Source organism: Aulostomus chinensis, chromosome 20 (assembly GCF_037954235.1).
Source record: "Aulostomus chinensis isolate RoL2024-O1b breed Wild chromosome 20, RoL_Achi_v1.0, whole genome shotgun sequence".
NCBI lineage: Eukaryota > Metazoa > Chordata > Actinopteri > Syngnathiformes > Aulostomidae > Aulostomus > Aulostomus chinensis.
The window spans coordinates 14,898,010-14,918,451 of record NC_141339.1 but is presented as its reverse complement, the minus strand read 5'-3'; the positions used below and the strand labels follow the sequence as shown (position 1 = coordinate 14,918,451).

General features: G+C 43.7%; 1 protein-coding gene across 10 annotated transcripts in view; it reads right to left on the bottom strand.

The window, feature by feature from the left end:
* sash1a (SAM and SH3 domain containing 1a) overlaps nt 1-20,442 on the bottom strand; it is a 258,670-nt gene that overhangs the window by 31,747 nt on the left and 206,481 nt on the right. For 9 of the 10 annotated variants that reach the window (XM_086190199.1, XM_086190200.1, XM_086190203.1 and 6 more), the window contains 3 exons: nt 11,960-12,088; nt 1,844-1,894; nt 1,656-1,705 (listed from right to left, as the gene is read on the bottom strand). In XM_086190199.1, coding sequence (XP_086046325.1) covers nt 1,656-1,705; nt 1,844-1,894; nt 11,960-12,088 — 230 coding nt within the window. Of the gene's footprint in view, nt 1-1,655; nt 1,706-1,843; nt 1,895-11,959; nt 12,089-20,183; nt 20,332-20,442 lie in introns of those variants that run through there. The other variant, XM_086190201.1, reaches the window with a different exon arrangement.

The following is a 20,442-nucleotide window of genomic DNA, read 5'->3' as shown; positions in this document are numbered from 1 at the left end:
CCCCAAAGTTTCTCTTATTACATAATTACATAACAACTAAATTCTGCTTATGGCCCAAATTTGGTCAGGGGATCAGCCCTGCTGTGCCTCGTCTGTCCGATCAGAGGATATTTAGAGGAAGCTGTCAGCAAACAACCCAGTGTTTCTCATACACTGATTTATTTGCAGAAGCGCTACAATATCAACGTGCGCGTCATTGTCAGCTTAAAATGTTGTGATTCACCCACTCTCTTGCTTTCCGTCTGACTGGAAAAAAATCATCTTGGAACAGGCGCGTCTACTCTAAAGTTCTGTCCAGCTTGTCACAGCCTCACCATATTCTGAGGGACATATCCCGAGCGCAATACAAGCTGCGAAACATCAGAGTGCACAGTGAGGTAACTGTCCTGTTGAATTCACTTTGCAATCTAACTTCCTACAGGTAGATTTTATCGTATTCAAAAGCTACAATCAATGAAGCCGAGTAAATGTGAATAAAGACACGCTGCAAAGCTTTTCCTGCAAAATACTGCAAAAATAACTGCCTCCTGCTCTGCTATACTTTGTTTATATTCTCACTTGGTACAGTTCGGTTTTCTTGCATTTCATGATCTTTTTGAGTGAGCTAGAAGCTACTTCATTAATGTTGTAGCTGCTGCACAGTAATTGTTCTTTGAGTACACATGCACTATGTGAAATGTGTACATGTAATACAGTGAAGACTATAGTAACTTTTAGGAGGCGTTTGCTGACCAATTTAGTTGGCGTCAAGCATGTGTGTGATCTCATACCCTGCGGGCTGCGCTGGAGAAAATTACATTCACACAAAATCCAGTGCTATGTAACAAACGCACACACTTTGTGCTGCGGGAATCAGTGGAAAAGGAACCGCACCCATGCCCAGTTCCAATTCTGCTCCTCTGTTTGAGCTCCTTTGCTGTAATCGTTCAGCCAACCCCCCCCCCCCCCCCCCCCCAACCCCCCACCTCCACCCTTTACTGGATACAAAGGCAGGAAGGAAGCACAGACGGGCAGAAAAAAAAAAAAAAGCAGCCTGAGCAGTCCAGCCGGAGGAAGCAGTCGGTGGTTTTCCTTCAGCTCCAGCAAGGTATAATCTAGCACGGAAGTCTAACAATGACGCCATCATTAGTAATGAGAAAACTAAATACTCCTTTATTTGATCGAATACTTCTTTCATAAAAAAAACCCTTGTATATTGTTGATGGCTGACAATACAAATGTCACGTTTCTACTCAGCTGAACCTACGTTGACACCTCTGTACCACATTATTACCTTCATTCATCAGGTCAGAGGTTCTCCACCTGGCGACTCGACCTCAACTCCCCACTGGCAAAGTGAGCGACCTTTTGTACAAGTCATCACACTGGGGGATCTATCCATCACGATGAGGTTACATCTGGAGGTGTGTGTGTGTGTATGTGTATGTGTGTGTCCATTTTTAGCTGTGGACATGGAGACAGGCTAAATGTGATGCATGATTTTGTTTGCAGGCGTGGAGGGTTTGATGCTATCCAGACGCAAGCTGCACCACATATTGTTTTGACATGCAACAGAGACAATTTTTCACGGTCCTGCTGGCTCTTCTGGTCACATGTTACAGTGATGAACTCTGTGTGTGTGTGTGTGTGTGTGTTGGGGGGGGGGGGTGACTTACTTTCTGTCTGTTTCTGGGGTGGACACTTCACTGCTGAAACCTAATGACTCCTGAGGGGAAGGAGAAGGGGATAGACGTCACATTGACATTTTTGATAAATCGTGTAGAATTGACACAAAAGCAATTACAGTTCAAGTTCAAGTGTTTATGTGTGTGTGTGTGTGCGTGTATGTGTTTGAAGTCTCTACCTGGATCTCAGTGCGGAGCTGCAGAGAGACGCTGTTTGGGTCCTGTTTCTCCTGGAAGAGAAAACAAAATTAAGTTTCAGAGATCATCTATGAATTCATTACTCACTCGAGCTGTTACACTTGGCCACCATTGTCTTTTTGTAAAATGCGCCCATAATGTCCAGAAAAAGAAATGGATGTGACAACACTTAACAACATTTAAGAATAAATTATAGAGTAACACTTCATTTAAATACGAAGATCTTTGTGACTCTTTGACAAGCAGCTGGTGAAACAAGTCAGTTTTGATTGGGTGGCACCAAATCACAACTGAAGTAACCCCATGAGACTTTACAACAAAGCAGGCCGAGTTAAGAGACCCAGCAATTCCCCGTGAGTGACAGCAGCAAGAAGAAACAACTCGTGATGACTTCTCAGATCAGGAATATTTGAATCGGGGGCATGTGTATTGATGGTGTTCACTGATTGGTTGACTTCATTCAAAGTTTGGATATCAGAGGGTGGTTCCAATCTTTGTACCAGTCCAGATTCTACTCAGGAGTTTGCACTGTACCGTGAATCTGCTGTATCACTGCCAATCAATGCACAGTGCAAATAAATTACTTTGGAATACATATGATACTTCAACATTTCAGTAAATATTTTTTTCTTATTGGAGAAAAAAAATCTGAGCTCTGGTAGCATAATCAGTTAAGAGTATCACCTGAAGTGTCTGTACTGTAGGATCGGGGAGAAAAATACTACAGTATCATAACTGAATCAAAACTGAAAAAAAAAGTGAATCGATCCATCTCGAAGACAAATTGCCTTTTGGTGGGCTGTAGGTGGGTGGCCATCTGCCTTGACCAGTTGGGGGGGGGGGGGGGGGGGGGAGAGACATAGAGAGCGAGAGAGAGAGAGAGAGAGGAGTCAGGAGGATACAAAGAGAGAGCCAAGAGCACAGCGGCAGTCTAACCTAATTGTTACACATATTTGGTCATTTCCATACTGATGGAGAGGTCGAAATCTGAATTCCAAGCTGGCATTTGTTCGGCAAACCTCTTTGCAGTCGAGGCCTCTGCCATCATTTTCACACAGTTGTTGTCTCTTCAGCTCTGTTTGACCTACATTTGCTATTAAATCAATGAAAGCAATGTTGTGTGACTCCTGTCATGCAGATGCAGTGAGAACTCTTGAGTCACACAGCAGTGGTCTTGTTTCATCTTCACATTCAAGCGTCCTGTTTTCGATTAAGGCAATTTGATTATATATGCACATTTCAAATGTTTGCTGACAGCCCTGGTATAAGCTTCAAACCGAAGATGAGCTGAAACACAAAACCGGTTCAGTAGAAGGAAACAGCCGGCTGTGGATGGCGTGTGTAGTAATGCCCTCATGTGACATTCTTTGGTCAGGTTCATGGAGACACACCTGTAAATGAGTGAAAACAACCATCGGCACGTGTATGCACACCACCAACCAGCCCCTCCTTACCAACTGAACAAGTCTGGTCCGGACTCAGGTACACAAACCAGCCCTACTTGTTTAAATTACCTTTCAGTATTAATGGGTGGTGGTGGTGTTGCCTACTCAAGAGTTTAGCCTTTCCAAGCAGAGCAAGAGAAGATAGAAGAGCACTGACGCAGCCGGTGTGTGTTAGGTTCCTGTGTCTCCTCCCTCCACGCAAAACCTGCTGGTTGGTCTCAGATCTCTAGAGCCTACATGGCAGTGCGAGGTCAAACTAGTGATCAGGGAGGAGAGATATGCAGACTGGCCCTGAAATACAGAAACTATATTAAACCAGAGGAGGATAACTGAATATTTGTCTGGAAGGTCTGAACATGTTCTCGTCATATTGGGGACACGGGGGACTGGGTACAGCATGTTCTGCAACTTAGATTTCTACCTGCAGCATGTGATTATTTAAAGTTAATACACGGCTTCAAGGGATCGGTACAGGCGCTAACTCCCGGTGCTAACCCACTACTCAGTGTCAGCCGTTAATCGCCACAGGAACAGATGGGGTCAGTGCCGTGCTCCAGGCAAGTAGCTGGAGTTTAAAAATATACTTGCGGAATTCATCAGCCAGTGTCTTCAACCTTATGTTAACCACCGCTGTGAGGATCTAGTTTCTAACCTCTTGTGATGTGATACTGTAGCAATACACTGGTGAAAAAAACAGATTTTTGCTTCAAACCGAAACATATTTCAATAATACGGACAGATCCCCCTTTAGCGTGTTAACTGTACGAAGACTTCGCTTCACCCCAGGAGTCATATTTCGTGAAACTCACAATAATAATAATAATTTTTTAGGGTATTTTTTTCCCAAATATCCTGATGTATCACGGATGAATTGTCGCAATACATCCTAGAATCACCGCGTTCCCACACGATTATGCAGTATTGTGCACGAAGTATTATTGTGGTGTCATATCGAGAGTTAATCTATGATTTACCACCTCATAAGGCCACTAAGGTGAGGTGCTGTGGTTTGAAATATTACAGCCCATTTTTGAGGAAGTGGCTTCTGAGATTCAAACCACCACCAAAAAAAAACAAACACTTTTAGTTCCTATCTCTACTTTCTGTCTGACTACAGAATTACAGGAAACATCTTATATATATATATATATATATATATATATATTCAGATTCTAATATTAACATTTTTTGGGGGTGTATGAAAATATGGTGACTACCCACATGAGTAAGTGTGCTGTGAAACATATTTCAAGGAATTGTATATCAAGACACACTAATAAAAGGTATAATATGTTATTATAAATGATACTTGCTTTGTCTTGAACCACCAAGACAACACCCCCCCAAAAAATGTATCAGTGTTGGAAAAAAAAAAAATATATAGAAGAAATACCTATATATTGTTTTGGTATCGCCTGATATTTGCTTTGTCTTGAACCACAAAAACAACACAAGAGCCATCACCATGGGCCTTGTCACGTTAAACCTCTGTATCCATATCGACTCAGAATTTCACCATCGGCGCATCCAGTGTTGTGAACTAGAGTAGGTAGCGATGCAGCTGTGGTGGTATTTAGGAATCTTACTGGAGGGTAAGTATATCCAGTTGAAGGAAATGACATCGGCCGTGTCATGATGGCTAATCGGACCCTCAGGAAGCAGGTTTCAGGCTGGTAGGTGAGGAGCCGCTTTTAATCATTAAATGACAAAACGGAGATCCCCAAATGGAGAGCAGGAACCGGAAATGAGTTGTTTTTGAGAAACACGCATCGGTCCTCGATCTCATCCCCACACCCAGATTTTTAGAGATTGTGAGTTAAAAGTCAAAAGGAAGCTGGTTTTGAGATCGTCTTCCGCCACATGAAGTTTCCAACTTCCCAGTCAGGGTGACCTTTATCTTAACCTTTTCTGTTCTTAGACAGGAAGGCAGCAGAAGCCTTCCTCACACTCATGACTAAGTGAGTGGCTGACACTCATAAGGACTTCGTCAGAAGTGACATAAGCTCTTAAAGTAGGTTTTTAAGAACCTGTAGCCTGCGGGTCATATGAGTAGAGGATGTAAAGTGCTGACTGAGGTGGTTAAAAGCCTCAAAACATGTCTAGACCCTACACTTATCACAACAGCGGTCCACTGGCGGACGAGATGTTAGCGAGACAGACTGGCTGTCTTTAATTTTAGCTTTAGCACTCCAAGTTCTCCTGGTCATCGCGGTCTGTTTATCTGTCTGTCTGTTACAGTGGAAGAAGACGGGGTCAGGATGTATAGATGAATCCCCATAAGTCAGGGAACAGCAGGCATCTGTCCAAAGTCATAAAAAAACGTTGTCTCGCAACCCTGCAGGAGTACAGGATGTGGCCTTATTGCATTAGCAGGTTGTGGGTAGGGAAAATCTGGGATGGGGGCGATGGATGCCTTTCTCCTGCAAAAGCAGTTCTGACACAAAGAAACAACGCTGAACCTTTAAACAAGCACAGCTTTGGCAGTTGGCTCTGTTTAAATAACAGAATAATGTGGGCGTACTAAGAAAAACCACAGACACAAGGTGAACTACCATCACCAAGGTGTGTTCACTCACACACACACACACACACAAAAATCACTTTCACAATGGTAGCAGAGACTTCGTCTTGTTATCAGTTCTGCTTTACGGTTTCTCCGTCCTGCAGCGGCAGAAGCAACACGCCGGTCGTGCCAGTAAATAATAGCTGCAGCCGCCATACATGTCTGCTGGTTGTAAAATCTATTTCAATCACGGTTCTACATGGCGTCCTGTAAAAGTACCGCTCATGCATACACAATAGATAAAATCTTACTTAGATCATGACACAACCACAGACATATACCAAAATTAAGGTTACACCCCCCCTCCACACACACACACACACACACACACACACACACACACACACACACACACACACACACCTCCTGAGAGTCAGAGATACAAAGCAGCTCTCTGTTCCCTCTCCTTGGATCCTCTAAGTCCCTGTCTACGCGTGCCATCTTTGACATGGAAAGGAGAGGTTATGAGGGCGGAACCAAGAGGGGATGAGTTAAAAACAAACAAAACAAAAACAACCCCCCCCATCCCTTTTTTGCCTTACGATGCAGATCGGTGAGAATTCATTTGCCACAATGCAGGATGTGGATGGAAAAATCCATGTAAAAAGCTTCCCAAGGTAAACTTAGATTTCTCTCTAGTGTAGAGAAGCCCACCCCCCCCCCAAAAAAAATGGTTGTTGCCAGCTGAACTGCTGACACCTATTTTGAAAGAGCATATTAGATCAATGCTGTTTTTTGAAGGGGTTGTCTGTACACGGGTGTGTGACGCTTAGATCTCTCAACACACTCCCAGAGGGGGCACGCTATCCTTTACATGAACTTTACAGCATCAGTTGAGATACTGCCCTACTTATCCCCAAAAATCTGGTACGCATGTGAGTGAAATTGCTTAAGTGTGACTGAATTGAATAAAAGTAAAAGGGAAGAGCTCACGGGAAGCGTTGGAGGGTGAGCTTCAGCTAATAGGGGTCACGATGTCTTCAGACAGGGAGTCCAGCAAACACAAACACACACGCTGAGGCATCGGAGGCTGCTGTTGTGTGACTGTAATTTCAGCCCAATGCCCAGGATTTCTTTCCACCAACAACTAGAAACTACTGTTCTATTCTGCTTCACTGCTACAGGACTTGAATGTTAATGAGAGGGAAAGGACAGAAACACTGAATGCTAAATAGCTGCAGTTGAGTCCAAACACGACTGCAAAACCCACCGGAGGAAGGCATGAGATCCCACTGCCGTGTTAGTGCCAAACTCCCAAGCAAAAGTAGGCAGATATGCGGTGAAACTAGAAAGACCAGGTGTCTTAGTGGAGGTACGCCAACTGGCATGGTTGGGTGAATCTGGGTGGGCGAGCAAGTGTGTGTGTGGGGTTGTTAGGTAGGATTGAGCCTGCGGAGGAACTGGAAAGCCTGGTGCAAGACCACAAAGACGTTAGCTGTGGGGACCTGCATGGCAAGCCTGCAAAAACCTGGCTCATGGGAAGATCAACACACTCACGCAGCGGCATTTAAACCTCAAAAATACAAATTAAAACAAAAAAAAACCAGAAAATACATGTGGGCAAGAGTAAACCACAGTCAGTTATGCCACCTCTGAGCTGCTGCATGCTTTAAAACCAGCAGCCCACTCAGTAACACCTAACTATGTCTGTTCCAAACGACTTAGAAGAGTGTGTGTGTGAGTGTGAAGCATTCCTAAGCCCTGTGGATCCTCATTGTTTTGGTATTTCAAGACAAATACCAGAGTTATTACGAATTCCAATGACAGAGTCGCGATCCCAACACTGACTAATAAATCACACAACAAAAATTACAAATACACCACGTCGCTTACGGGTTACGCCAACAAAGGAGCTATGCCAACATCATTTCAGAGACATCTTAAGGTAACAAAGGCTTCTGTTAGAGCACGTCGACTTGTTAGGGTTCTGGCCTGAAGGTAGACAGTGCAAATAAGCAAGAGAAGTCATGACAGTTTGTCTTTCTTCACAGTATGTAGCTTTAACCCCGCTGAACTGACCCACTTTGACAAAAAGAAACTTCATGCAGGCATTAGCCCATTAACCAAACTATTCCTCGCTTCATGGCAAAACACAAGTCTGTACTTTAGTCTCGACCTCCAAGTGTTCTCTAGAAATCCATTGCTGAGCATTCCTGAGGTTACCAGATCAATCACACCAATCTGTTTTGTGTCTTGTCACCAACACATAAAGGATTTCAGCCAAAGCACGACAAGAATTTAATCTTCTGCGGCATCTTCGTATATCCTTGGCATTAAAGGTACTCTCGAGGACATTGCCAAGGATACTTAGGCAATGTCTCATTATGGCTGACAACATGTTTTGAGGTTAAGGTTCACCCTGCAGCCACTAATCCCAAAACGATTCCTATTGATGTATGTTTTATGTCATTTATATGTTACTCCATCTTCGGGGAGGTTTGAGAGAGATGCAAAACAAGCTTGATGTTTTTCTCTCTGTCGGCCATATAGGATTATCCACCCACCGGTCTCGGCATGTCTACGGGGTCCCTCCTGTTGCTTCCACGTCTGTGTTTTCACCTTCAGTAGCAGCTGCCCCCCAGGGCTGAACAATTTTGAAACAAACCAAATGTAATTGTGACATTTTGACTAAATAATCAATATTAAAATGAAAAAAAAAACATGATTACCGTTTCATTATTTAAAGTTGAATGGAAATACTAATTGAAATGATAATAGTGCGATTTGTTAGGGGGGGGGTTGTTTGTACCAATACCAATAACTGTTCACCTCTGTGTCAAGGCTCTTTTTAGCGTAGGCCAACTTAGACTGTGTTCAATTCTTCCATGCACTATTCAAGATTGGACAATGCAGCAGAGAGCTTGTGCCCCTCAAAAACTGCTGCAGCAGCCCTACGTGTATCCCTCCTACTGCCGAGAATAATGCATTAGTCCTGGTCAGAGAACAGTCAAACAAGAGCACGTCGAGCAACCAACCAACCAGCCAGAAAACTATTGTTGCTTCATATTTGGGATGTTGCTGGGTGTTCTTTTTACACCCTCATGATTCTTCGACAGACCGTCTGAAAAAAGGCTCAATTCGAAGCCTTACCCAAACTTTTGCGAAAAACTCCTTCATTTGGATTGTACTCTATGTAATCAAAACAGGAAAAAAAAAAAGGGTCAAAATGATAAGAATCTGGCCGTGAGAGCCTTCCATGTCATGTTTCTAAACTCTTTCGATATCTACCCCGTCTTATCACTGAATCAGTGTGACAGTGAGAACCATCCAAGCTCTTCATTGTCTATAGGAGTGTTGGGAATCTGTGCGTGGTAGCGTTAATCCATAGGTCACATTCCCAAAGGGGATGTTTATTTATCCCTTTTGTGTCCCAGCTACTCAAATAGCTAACATGAAGATGTAGCGGGAGGCCAGACAGGAAGTGAGTGTATGGACAGAGAGAGCCGCAACCATCGGCTCCCAGTAGGAACAGAGAAGCCACTGCTTAATTTATAAAGGTTTTTATAAAAGGTTTTAAAAAAGGTTGCGCTAAGGAAGTAAAACCCATATTCTTTGCATATTTGTAAAAATATTAACTGCTGAAGTAGCAGGAGGCAAAAGAACCAGCCAAAGAGAGGATAAGCGAGCATGAGAGTTCAACACGAATAAATGGAGAATTGAAACGCGAACAAACAGGCTTCTTCTTCTTTCTCTTCGCTGACTTGATGATTAAAGCCAAAATACAGAAACTATGAGGTTACTGGCAGGAATATTCCCAGCGAAAAAAAAAAAATCCCCCAATTACTTCAGTCTAGATCCCACTTATTGAGGAACTGGGGGAATCCATTCTGATCCTGTGTTACTTCCCTCAACAACAGCTTCCCAGTAGTTTGAGAGAGAATACCTGGACAGAATATATGCGCAAGAGGCAAGTTGAAACGAAAAATCAGTTGCACTGCAAATAACTGCTCCCTGTTCGAGGGGTGAGAGGATGGAGTGAAAAAAATGTGTCCAGTCCTACCAATACATAAACAGCTTGCTAAATTGAAGACAAGATGAAAGAAAAGTTGAAAACTTTATCAAAACAAAAAAACATTGCACAAAGCCCCCAACACTTCCTGTTTCTCGTAAATGTCCTTCCATTTCTCTTGAATCTGTTCAATTTATCCTTATAAGATTTGCCACTCGACTGTCCTGAGGTCTTCCAGTGTATTGTATTCCTGTGTATGCGATGGCGGCTTGCACAAACTGAGAGAACAGAATTTCTGACTGTTAAATTCGAATGGCAAGCTAGCATTGACCTTAAAAAGTATTCTTTAGCCAACTGGTGTATTTTACCAAACTGTCTATTCGCACTCCAGCCGTCATAAAAGCGGGACGCCAGGCTCAAATGCACCGCGAGCGATTTTATTTCAGCAGATACTAATGTCTGTGATTGGCTGAGGACATCTCTCACCGTCACACAAAGTTGAACCTTTATCCAGTATGGAATGACACATCTGTTGAGCTCTCCAACATCTGATAGTGTGAGGACCAGGAACGCTCACGGCTAAAGTTAACTCCAGCTACGGAGATGATGCAAGTCTACAGTCTAGAATAGAGAAGACACGGAGAAGGACAAAGACCGGAGAGGGAGTAGGTTTTCAGCAGCACCTTCCTGTGCCCTTTAAAGGCTTCGTGCCATGTTCTAAATGTCTCCCCATTCATGTAGGTAAGACATTGTGACCTTTTAGGACCATTTTTATTAGTCCTGAGAGAGATGGGATCAAGCTGGCACTCTCACTATCGGCCAGTGTTTCGTGTAGTTCACTTCTACAGCCCAGCAGCCTCTGAGCCATCCCGATAGAAAGTGAAAACAAAGCTGACCAAGAATATACTTGAGGAACTAAGAGTATTGCCTTAGAGGAAGTTTTGTCTTGACTTATACCTAATTTTAGGAGAGGACGACACCGAACTACAAGGCAAAGTTAAATCCATATAGCGTGGGTTGACACCGTGCTTTTGAGAACGCTCAGCAAGGTGTAGTCTGACCCGTGTTCCTTCCTTGATGTTTTTCATCCACTTCTCTTGTATTTTGCTGCCAAACTTTGGAGAGTGGCGGGACAGCTGCAGGCTCTCGTTTTCTCTTCACCCCCCCCTCATCCTCCTCCCTTTAGTCTCCCTCTGTTCACATCCTCATCCTCCTCCTGCGCTGAGGTTTCGGGCTCACGGCCCAGTTAGTTCTTCCCCTCTCTTCTTCGACACGGTCAACAAAATCAGCACTAATTGCTTCCTCTTCCCTTGTTTTATCTCCGAAGAAGGAAACCTTAAAGGGTAATTTATATCACTCACATGACGGAGAATGATAGATCAAAATGTACGGCCACACAGAGAGAGAGAGAACGCTACTCTTGCAAAACATCCACAATCCAATGCTTTTTCCTGACTGCCACGTGAGCCTGGAGTCATTAAGGGAAGACTTCGATAAATCAGCTATCTGTCCAAGCTTTACCTCTCAACCCAAGCAGAACCCCATGGCTGCCTTCAAAAAGAAGTCTTAAAAAACGGGAGAAGAGTTTTGCCTGACACCATAGTAAGACAAGCAAAGGAAACATCGGCGTGAGTACATTCTGCAGGAGAAGAAGTGAACCGAGTCAGGCAGCGCCAAGTCATGAAGGAATTACGAATTTAGCATGAACACCTAATAGCTTCAAGGCTGGACCCGCTGGATGGTGTGCTACTAAGAGCTAGCCCTGTGTAGCAGCACCAGCAACATTCCTTCATGCGTTTGTCTGCAGCTAGGCAACCAAAGAGGTGCCCCACTACCCTACATCCTTGTCAAAAGGGAAGCCAAACTCCCCCATGGACCACCAGCTTCATTCACATGCACTGCCTTTGAGAAACTGAAGGACACCTTTGCTTTTCCTTGCCAGATTTTGAATATCACACTTAGTAAAAGTGATGAGACTCATTTAAAAAGGAGCCATTAGAGTCATTACTGCGGAATTTGTCAAACAGATTTAGCCAAAGCAATTTAAAAGGTGGGCAGCTGAGCTCGGAGCAGAGTTTACTTAACTTTGCTTGGGTGACTTTGAGTGTGCGCGCGAGAGTGCACGTGTGTTTTAACTCACCATGTCAAGCTCTTGGGAAACACGTCTTTTGCGTAGTTCCTCCATGCGGTCGCTGACGTCGCTGAAACAGGTGTTGTAGTACTCCGAGTACTCCTGGGCAAGGTCATCTATGTTACCCAGGGAACCATCCTGCAGAGGGGAAGAGAAGGTTAGCCGGGGTTGGAATGGGTTGGCCAGTGACATCCAGAGGAAGGAAGGCCGATAATCGAGAGAGGGGGAAAAGGCAGTTTTTGCAGAAAAAAAATCACAATTTGGGAGTGACGTCAAGGTTCTGATTTAACTCGCTGGTTTGTCTGTCAGCAAGATCACACAAAAATACTTTCATGAAATTCGAGGAGTGGTCTGACGGGTCAAAGACAAACACATTTACCTTGGGGGTAAAACAGTTCAACATGCACTCTTGAGTGAATTTGTTTTAAGGAAAGACCTGCAACAAGTTGTTTTAAAAAAAACACATCCTATTTATACAATGTTGTAACTCGAGAAAGGGGAATTTTAGGAAAAAGGTTTCATCACATTTTCCAGTTTAAAAAAACAAAACAAAACAAAAAAACACCTAAATGTGTTTCGGATTAAGTCCGTGTGTTGCCCATGTGTGTATATATACACAAGATGCAGATTAAGGTAGCACACTATCTGAGAGGCACATCCCCCTTCAACATCTGCATTGACCATAAATACAGCATTTTAAAACCACTCTTACATTCACTTACAATTAGTGGCGTATAAAATGTACCTCCTCAACTGACGAACATTAATTCCAGACCTGGTATGGCAGGGTGGCAGGGTGACACCATCACTCGCACGGCTTCACCGCCTCACATTTTTTTCAACAATCTGATTAAATAATCCGTTCTGCACAAGATGTGGAAAATATTGTAAATCTCTCGGCTGAGAGTTAGTGTGTCAAAATAAAAACGACAGCTCCGACTGAACTAAAAAAAAATACACACAAGAGAACGCATTGTTTGCGCTCAATATTCTACATGCAGAAAACCTAAAAATAAGCTTCAGTAAGAGGTCTGTACAATTTGGATTTTTATCAGATTGAATGAGCGAGGGTCTTTTGTCGGTTTGTTCCTGGGTTTGAGGATTCTATTAAGGATGCCCTTTACCTCCTCGGATATTCACCGCACTCTAAAGCAAACACGCTCTTCCGGCTTGCTGTAGTTTAGATCGGCGCAGTTCCTGTCTTTGTGCTGAAGACGTGCGTTTAGGATCGAGGGAGGAAGCTGTTGGACTAAACTTCGGCTGAAAGAATATAATATTCAAGACTGGCCTCTGGGTTACTTTTGGAAACATTAATAGTGTTGTTACTTCAAACAGGGGTTCTGTGGAAACATGACGGCAAATGGAAACTGTCAACATCGGGGGCCAAGCTTAGCGTATCGTTTTTTCAGTTTGGAATATAGGTCATCATTAAGACATGCAATCTGATCCATAACTAGAACTTTCAGTAATTCCTTCAGTTAAGCGCTTTGCCATATTTGTAGGATGTTGAGAAATAGCTTTTTTACAACATAGGAGTGAGAGGACTGACTACCAAGCTTTTGCCTCAGTAAAAAACACACACACACACACAAAACGTAGGTCGTTCCAGCAGCCATGGCCAACTGTTGAATATTCATCAGTGTTGATCTAATCTGTGCCAGGCAGACAGCTAGCATTGAGTCACTGTGCAGGGTCCGAACAGTCTCTCTCAGTCTCTGTCTTTCTCACCCGGACTCCATATCTGGGTGCCAGGCCACAGATGAATAGATCACTGTGAGAGTGAGTGAGAGAACTAGTAACACACACACACACACACACACACACACACACACACACACACACACACACACACACACACACACACAGGGTCTTCTTCAGGGATGGGTGTCTGGTCAGAGTGAACATACATTAGCATGCAAACTTGTGCGAATGCAGGAGTTTTTAAAAACCAAAACAAACTGAGGGAAACAGCGCTCGTTGGTGTGTTCGTTCGTGATTACGCCTCAAACCTGACATGGGTAACAAACACACATGTTGCCATCTCAAATGTCTGGTTTGGCTTGCTGTGATCCATCCTCCCGTTCCATTAGTTGAGAAACGCTGCTCTGTGCAGACATGTGGTTGGAGATGACAGAGATTCCCTGTGGGAACACTCCTCCAGTAGACATATGCTTTCCCCCGTCATACCACACAGACTCCAAGCAGAGCTTTCATTGCACAACGCGATGGTTTAATCACCCAAAAATGACAAGACTCTGAAGAACTATTTGCCAAAACCAGAAGATAAGAATGAATTCTCTCCTGTGGTTATACCATCTCCGGAGCTGACAGAGGGCCAATCCAGTAGGTGTTAACAGTGATGGATTACAAGATTCATGCCAGCGGAAAGAATAAATCCAACATCCTGGTGCCACTAAAAACACCAATGTAAAAAAAAAAAAAAAAAGCCTCCTCTGTGCCCTTGTTAAAGCTGCACGTGACTGCATCCACGTGTGTTCAAGCACTAGTGTGAGTGTAGACAGACGAGATTCCTCTGGTGGCATTAGCTCATAGGGGTTCAACACCACCACCGCCACCCCCCCAGCCTGTAAAGTGACCCCGCGTGTGCTGCTCAGTTATGCATGTTCACTATGATTCGCCTCCTGACAGAGAGACTTGAGAGAGATGTTAAAGACAAGTAAATCACTTTTACACTCAGACTGACTGGTAAATGAACGGATCTGTCGGAACGGGAGTGTGGGTAGAAAAGCATGAAGCGGTGCGACAGAGCTCCCCACATGCAGTTTAGAATTATGGGCAGAGGAGCTTGGGGGGGGTGGGGTGGGGGGGGGGGGGGCTGCACAAGGGTTGATTTGTGGGCTTCTGATTATGGCAGCTGTGTGGGGTGAGAGAGGAGAAAACCTGTGAGGCCAGATGTCTAAATGGTGTGTGTGCATAAAAACACAATAAATTGGTGTTTAAAGGAATAGAGAGAAGATGCAAAGTGTGCAAAGCTGAAAAGTTCGACACTCTTCATTGTCTCTGAATGCAATTTCTGTTTTATTGCATCCAATCTCCCAAGCTAAGCATGCACAAGAGGGAAGGCTTCTGTCACTGCACATATTTTCAGTCCCCCCCCCCCCTTTTTTTGTTGTAATTTCGAAAGAACGAACAGCAATTTACATGGAAGTGAGCTCACTGGTGGTTTGTTATCCTCCATTTATAACTTATGCTGATGGGAACAAGTACAGGACTTCATCTGTAGTCAGGGAAGAGGAGAGTGGACAAGTAAATCCTCAGAAGCCAAAATATGGGTCTTTGCATGTTTTACTGATAATAACCCAAATGCATTATCCCTAAAAATATCCTTTGAAATGTATTAATCAGACTGATGAAGTGAAGTTTCATTGGGTATGTTTGAAATTGTGACTCATGGAGGTTTCAATGATGTAACTGCTTCTCCACCCTTGTTGGAAGTGAGGCCAACTCCCCAGTTTGACTCGAACAATAGCCATACAAACAAGAAACACCCAAGCAAGAATTTGTCAGCAAGTTTATGTGCGTTTATAAGAAAGAGTGAACATGAGTCTGACTGGGCGATAGATGATTTACAGCTTATTCAAGATCGCTGCTGAGGATGATTAGCGGCTATGGCATAAATACACGCATATCAATTGATTGCTTCCTTTGCGTCTCCTTGAAATATTAATATGATATTTCTGCCTGAAGCAAAAAGAAGCAGTATAGTCGCACTAGTCCCATGAGACTGGAAAAAGTATGAAGGCCTAGTAGCTCCATGCTCCCTTAATCAATTCGCCATGGAATTCCTGGCATTCTGACTACCACAGAGGTTTGACGGACTCTCCGGACATTTGGTATCAAACAGGATCAACTGAATTAAATGAGACACATTTATCTCCCGACCCACAGCTCTCCACATCCTTGGACAGTTTCACATTCAATCTCAGTCCATCGTTCAGCTAAAATGTTTATTGTATACTCACTGACAACAAACGGGCTGTTTCCGAACTCTATAATTTACACCCCCCCCCCTTTTTAGGGAGTTTTATGTACTACATAAAGGAGCTCATCTGCAGAATGAAAATAACACTTTCAGACACAACACGGGTCTCCTGCGGCTCACTTGTCCGTCGGCCATTTTTCTATCGGCCAGCCTGAAGTAATGTCCGTTTAGTGACAACCAGTTGTACACTACTTTTACCAGCATTTTTGGATAATACACACCCCCAAAAATCACTGGAGGGGGCCGGGGGGGTTAACCTTCTGAAGACAACTGCATACCTTTTCTGTTCGTTAAAAAGGTGTCAGCTCCGGTCTCTTGAAGTCCAATATTTTGGAATGAAACTCTTTAAAAGTGTCAAAGAGTCCCCAAAAAGTTTAAATATGTCTATTACCAAGTCTCTATTGTCTTCAAAACAACTGTGAATTCACATGGTCTTGGGTATTGCACCAGTGCTTGTTTATCAAACGCAAAGAGACAGACATTCACATATGCTAATACCCGTTAGCCCTGGGCTTAACATGTTTGTTCTGGTGCGTCCTTTAGGCTCACATTCCTGACTGCCATTCATCTTGATGGGGCTCTGTTACGTTGAATGGTAGTGTTCATAGCAGTAACTATTGTTACAGAACATGCCTTGTGACCATGTGTTCTCTGGGGAAAGAACAATGACAACCGTATACAATAGACCCAGGTGTCTGATGTAATGTTAGAACGTCAGGGGTAAGATCGCTTTCACCTCCTACGTAACTTCAAGCCGGGATAGGCGGGTTTGAATTGTTACCAGCTGACTTGTATCATGTTGCACTGTGTTTCATCAAGAAAGGAAACCAACAGAATTGTCCAGATTCACCATGAGTCACGGATAGAGCAGCTTAAACATAACCCCCAACAGTCAGTTCCCACTAACCCTAACATAAAAGCAGTTGTGATACTCATCCAGTTCTTCCAGTTGCCTCAACTGAAAGAGATCTGGTGAAGTACTGCTGCGAAAACAGAAAACAGACCAGAACGTGGAGGATAAAAGGAACGAGATAGGAGAAAAGGATCATTAAAAACAGCTGGGCAAAAAAGAAAGAGTTGTGCCAAGTAGAGCCAACGAAGGAAGAATTCCACAGAACCAAAAGCCAGCTGATAGAAAGATATTCGCCTCTAAAGCGAAAAGGGCAAATACTGTTGAGGAAGGTGAGGCCAGGAGGGCACAGCCCACTCCTTTAAGAGGTCTTCCTGAGGATATCCGTGGCTTGAGCAGAACAGGACTCCATCATCCCTGCAGAGGAAGTCTGCCAGATATGTGTGTGACCTAAATGATGAAACCAGTCAGGAAGGGTAGAGCAAAGTTGGACGGTAACCAACGTTTGAGCTATGATGGACTGTGTTAGAACATTATTGGCAAGGCTATAAAGAGCTGTATCTAAGGCCACTGCTGTGGAGGAGCATACATTGCCACTCTGTGTGAAATTCCATGTAGGAGGAAGTGCATTGGGATCGCCTCATCCAACATATGTTTCCCAGACACAATCAATGATCATGTCTCCAGAGCAGTATCAAATCCTTTGGTTTAAAGATGAAGCACTGTCTACTAAATAGTCAGTGTTTTCCAAATGGAAAAAAAAAAACCAAAAAAAAACCAACCAAACACCCACCCATGTAGTATGTAATACCGCAGTCAGAGTCTTCAAACAGAGTCACATCCACAGGGCCTTGACTCAACATGACCTTCCAAGTAAAAACTGCAGGATGGATTTTGGTAACTGGAAATCTGTGTAGCATCTTTCCTCCACATTGTATGGAGAAATATAGCGGGTGGATGAAACTGAGCACTCATTTTGCGAACACAAAAGGAGGTACAAAATTGGATTGGAATAACTGTGGCTCCTGCAGCACCAGCTGAAACTGCCTTTGACTATTAATTAGATCAAGTGTGCTAGTTATTTGGCTTCAACCACAAATAGTTGCCTGCAAACTTATTATTCTTATTTAACACATTCCAGATCAGGCTGCTGTGTGTGGTTAACCTCAGAGACAGAGCCCCCTCCAAAAAAATACTGCACATGAGCCGCTGGCAGTTTTTCTTCTCTTTTTTTTTTTTTTGTCTCAACAGAGTAGTATGCATGTTGACTAGATTGTTATCAGGATGGATGTCTTATCTGCACAAACATGTAGGCCTGTTTTCTCAAATGCGAGGAGCCAAGACCAAACACATTTTGCAACACTGAGTTTAGTCGAAACAACAAACTTGGCATAAATTCAAAATTCCCATTCAGACTTCCTGAGGAAAACAAAAGTCATTAAAAGCCACAAACTAATGGGGCTTTTCAAAATAAGAGGAAAAAGATGTAAAGATAAATATCCGCGTAAAGAACAATCTAGGGGAACTTGTGCTGTGCTGGATGATGAGAGCTGAAGGCGCGGGGGAGACGTTACCATGTGATCCATCAATGGCAAATAAAAAAGGCAAAGAAACGAAATGATCCTCCGAATCATTGCGATTTGTTTAAAGGCTAATTGCATTTGCGACAGCTTCTTACCGCAGCAATGTAACATTTTTGTCTGCTGATCTGCCTGATTACATCACATGCCGTGCCGGAGAAACCACATCGCTCTGAAGCCCACCACTTCTAACCATGCCAAGGCCTAGAAGAACAACTGTGCCTGGACGCGGTACGGAGGATCACAGTTGTCGAACCACTTGGACTTCAGGGAACAAACACGCTTGGACATGGTACAGACTGCCGTGAGCGAGAGGACCCTCCGACCAGCAGTGAAGAGAACGTGGTGAATTATCATGGTTGTCCATCAGTTAGTTCTGGAGTTGAGAGACTGACCTACTGAACTTTTGAAAGACACTGGCTGCTAAATTCCGTACTTCTAATCGTTCAAGTATAGCTTTTGAGGACAGTAAGACAGTCACAGCCTTCCCACGACTCAAGATATAAACATGTAAGGTGATACAGAACCAAAGTGGAATGAATGTTTGGGTCAAGTGAAGTGATTCAAGAGGCCGTCTGGCAGGAGGTCTAATGATTTCTTTAGTTAGTGCTTAAGTGGGAGTGATGGCCGGATGGTTAGCAACTCAAAATTCTCCAGTAATGTTGATGATATAAGCAAGCAGGGAATTCCGGGAACAATCAATCCTTTTGAATCATGGCGTCCCTGCTTCTATCAAACTCTTTAACCTTCAAAGGGTCCAAAAAAAAAATGTCCAGGACTGACCACATAAGTAGAGGAGATGAAAGCATGTCGAGAAAAACTTCAAAAGGTGTGTTGTGTTTGTGTGCCAGTGTATATGTCTGCATTTGTGTGTGTGTTTGAGCTCAAGGGCTGAGAACCTCAAAGATGAGCAAAGCCTCGCAGACATTTGCCTCCAGAGCAATAAATCCTGATAAATTGCCTGGCAGGGAGCCAGGTCTCCCACCTTGTGTCAGAGGGGAGGGCAGGGCAGGGCAGCCCCACACCCCCACCCCACACACACACACACTCTTGTTGCATTTACACACCATTCATTCACATCTTCAGTGCCAGACTAAACCAAATTAACACCTCTGTCTTGAAGCAGACTGGAAGTGACTGAAACACATTTGTTCAGCAGATCAATTGGATCCTTTGGCCTTTAAAGGCAGGGAGCCAAACAAAAGAGGAGTGTTTCGAGGATGAAAACACACCGTGTCACACATATTTAATGCACAGACGTGACATCAAACACACACACACACAAACACACACACTTTCTCTCCACTGCTTACACCTCAGAACATGCCAAACACTACAGCTGGACTCAGTTATTCCCAGCACAGCAGTTCAGGCCCTTCTGATAAATATTTTTGATGATTGTAAATGTTTACTGCTGCTTGAAACATTCTTTGAGATGTTTTACCAATTTTCCCCTCCACTTTTGTACTTGCAAGACCTGTCATTGTAAATAAGAAATTATTATTCACGTCTTTGTCTTCTAATAGAGAAGTACATATATCAACACTCGAAGCACTCAGTATGGACTTTATCCATGATGACGTCACCCCTCGACACATCTTGGAACCTTCAGGAAATGAATTCTAGCAAGCGTTTGTAGTTCTAATAAATGTTGGAATCTTTCAAACACTGAATCACAACTAATCTGTACCGACACGAGTCCTTCATGATGGACACAAAAGAAAGAAGCTTAAGTGAAACATCGAGATACAGACTGAAGCCACACACAGCGAACATTAGAGTGTTAACCTTCCGACGTACCATCGCTCTCACTGGACTCCTGTCAGCACTGAGGTCCTACCAGCAGTTAGGAGCTTCAGCCTGCAACCAAACTACCTGAATCCACGTGTGCTGCTGCTGCTGCTGCTGGGGTTTTAAGGCGTAGTGACGCGCTCTCAGGTGGCGTTTTTCATGCGTGATTTGCATGCACCGTCTTTAACACGGTCCCCGCAAATCAGCGTCGGCTTTGAGGGGAGACGGTGAAAATTCTCAGGTAGTTGCAAGCCGTGTGAAAGTGTCA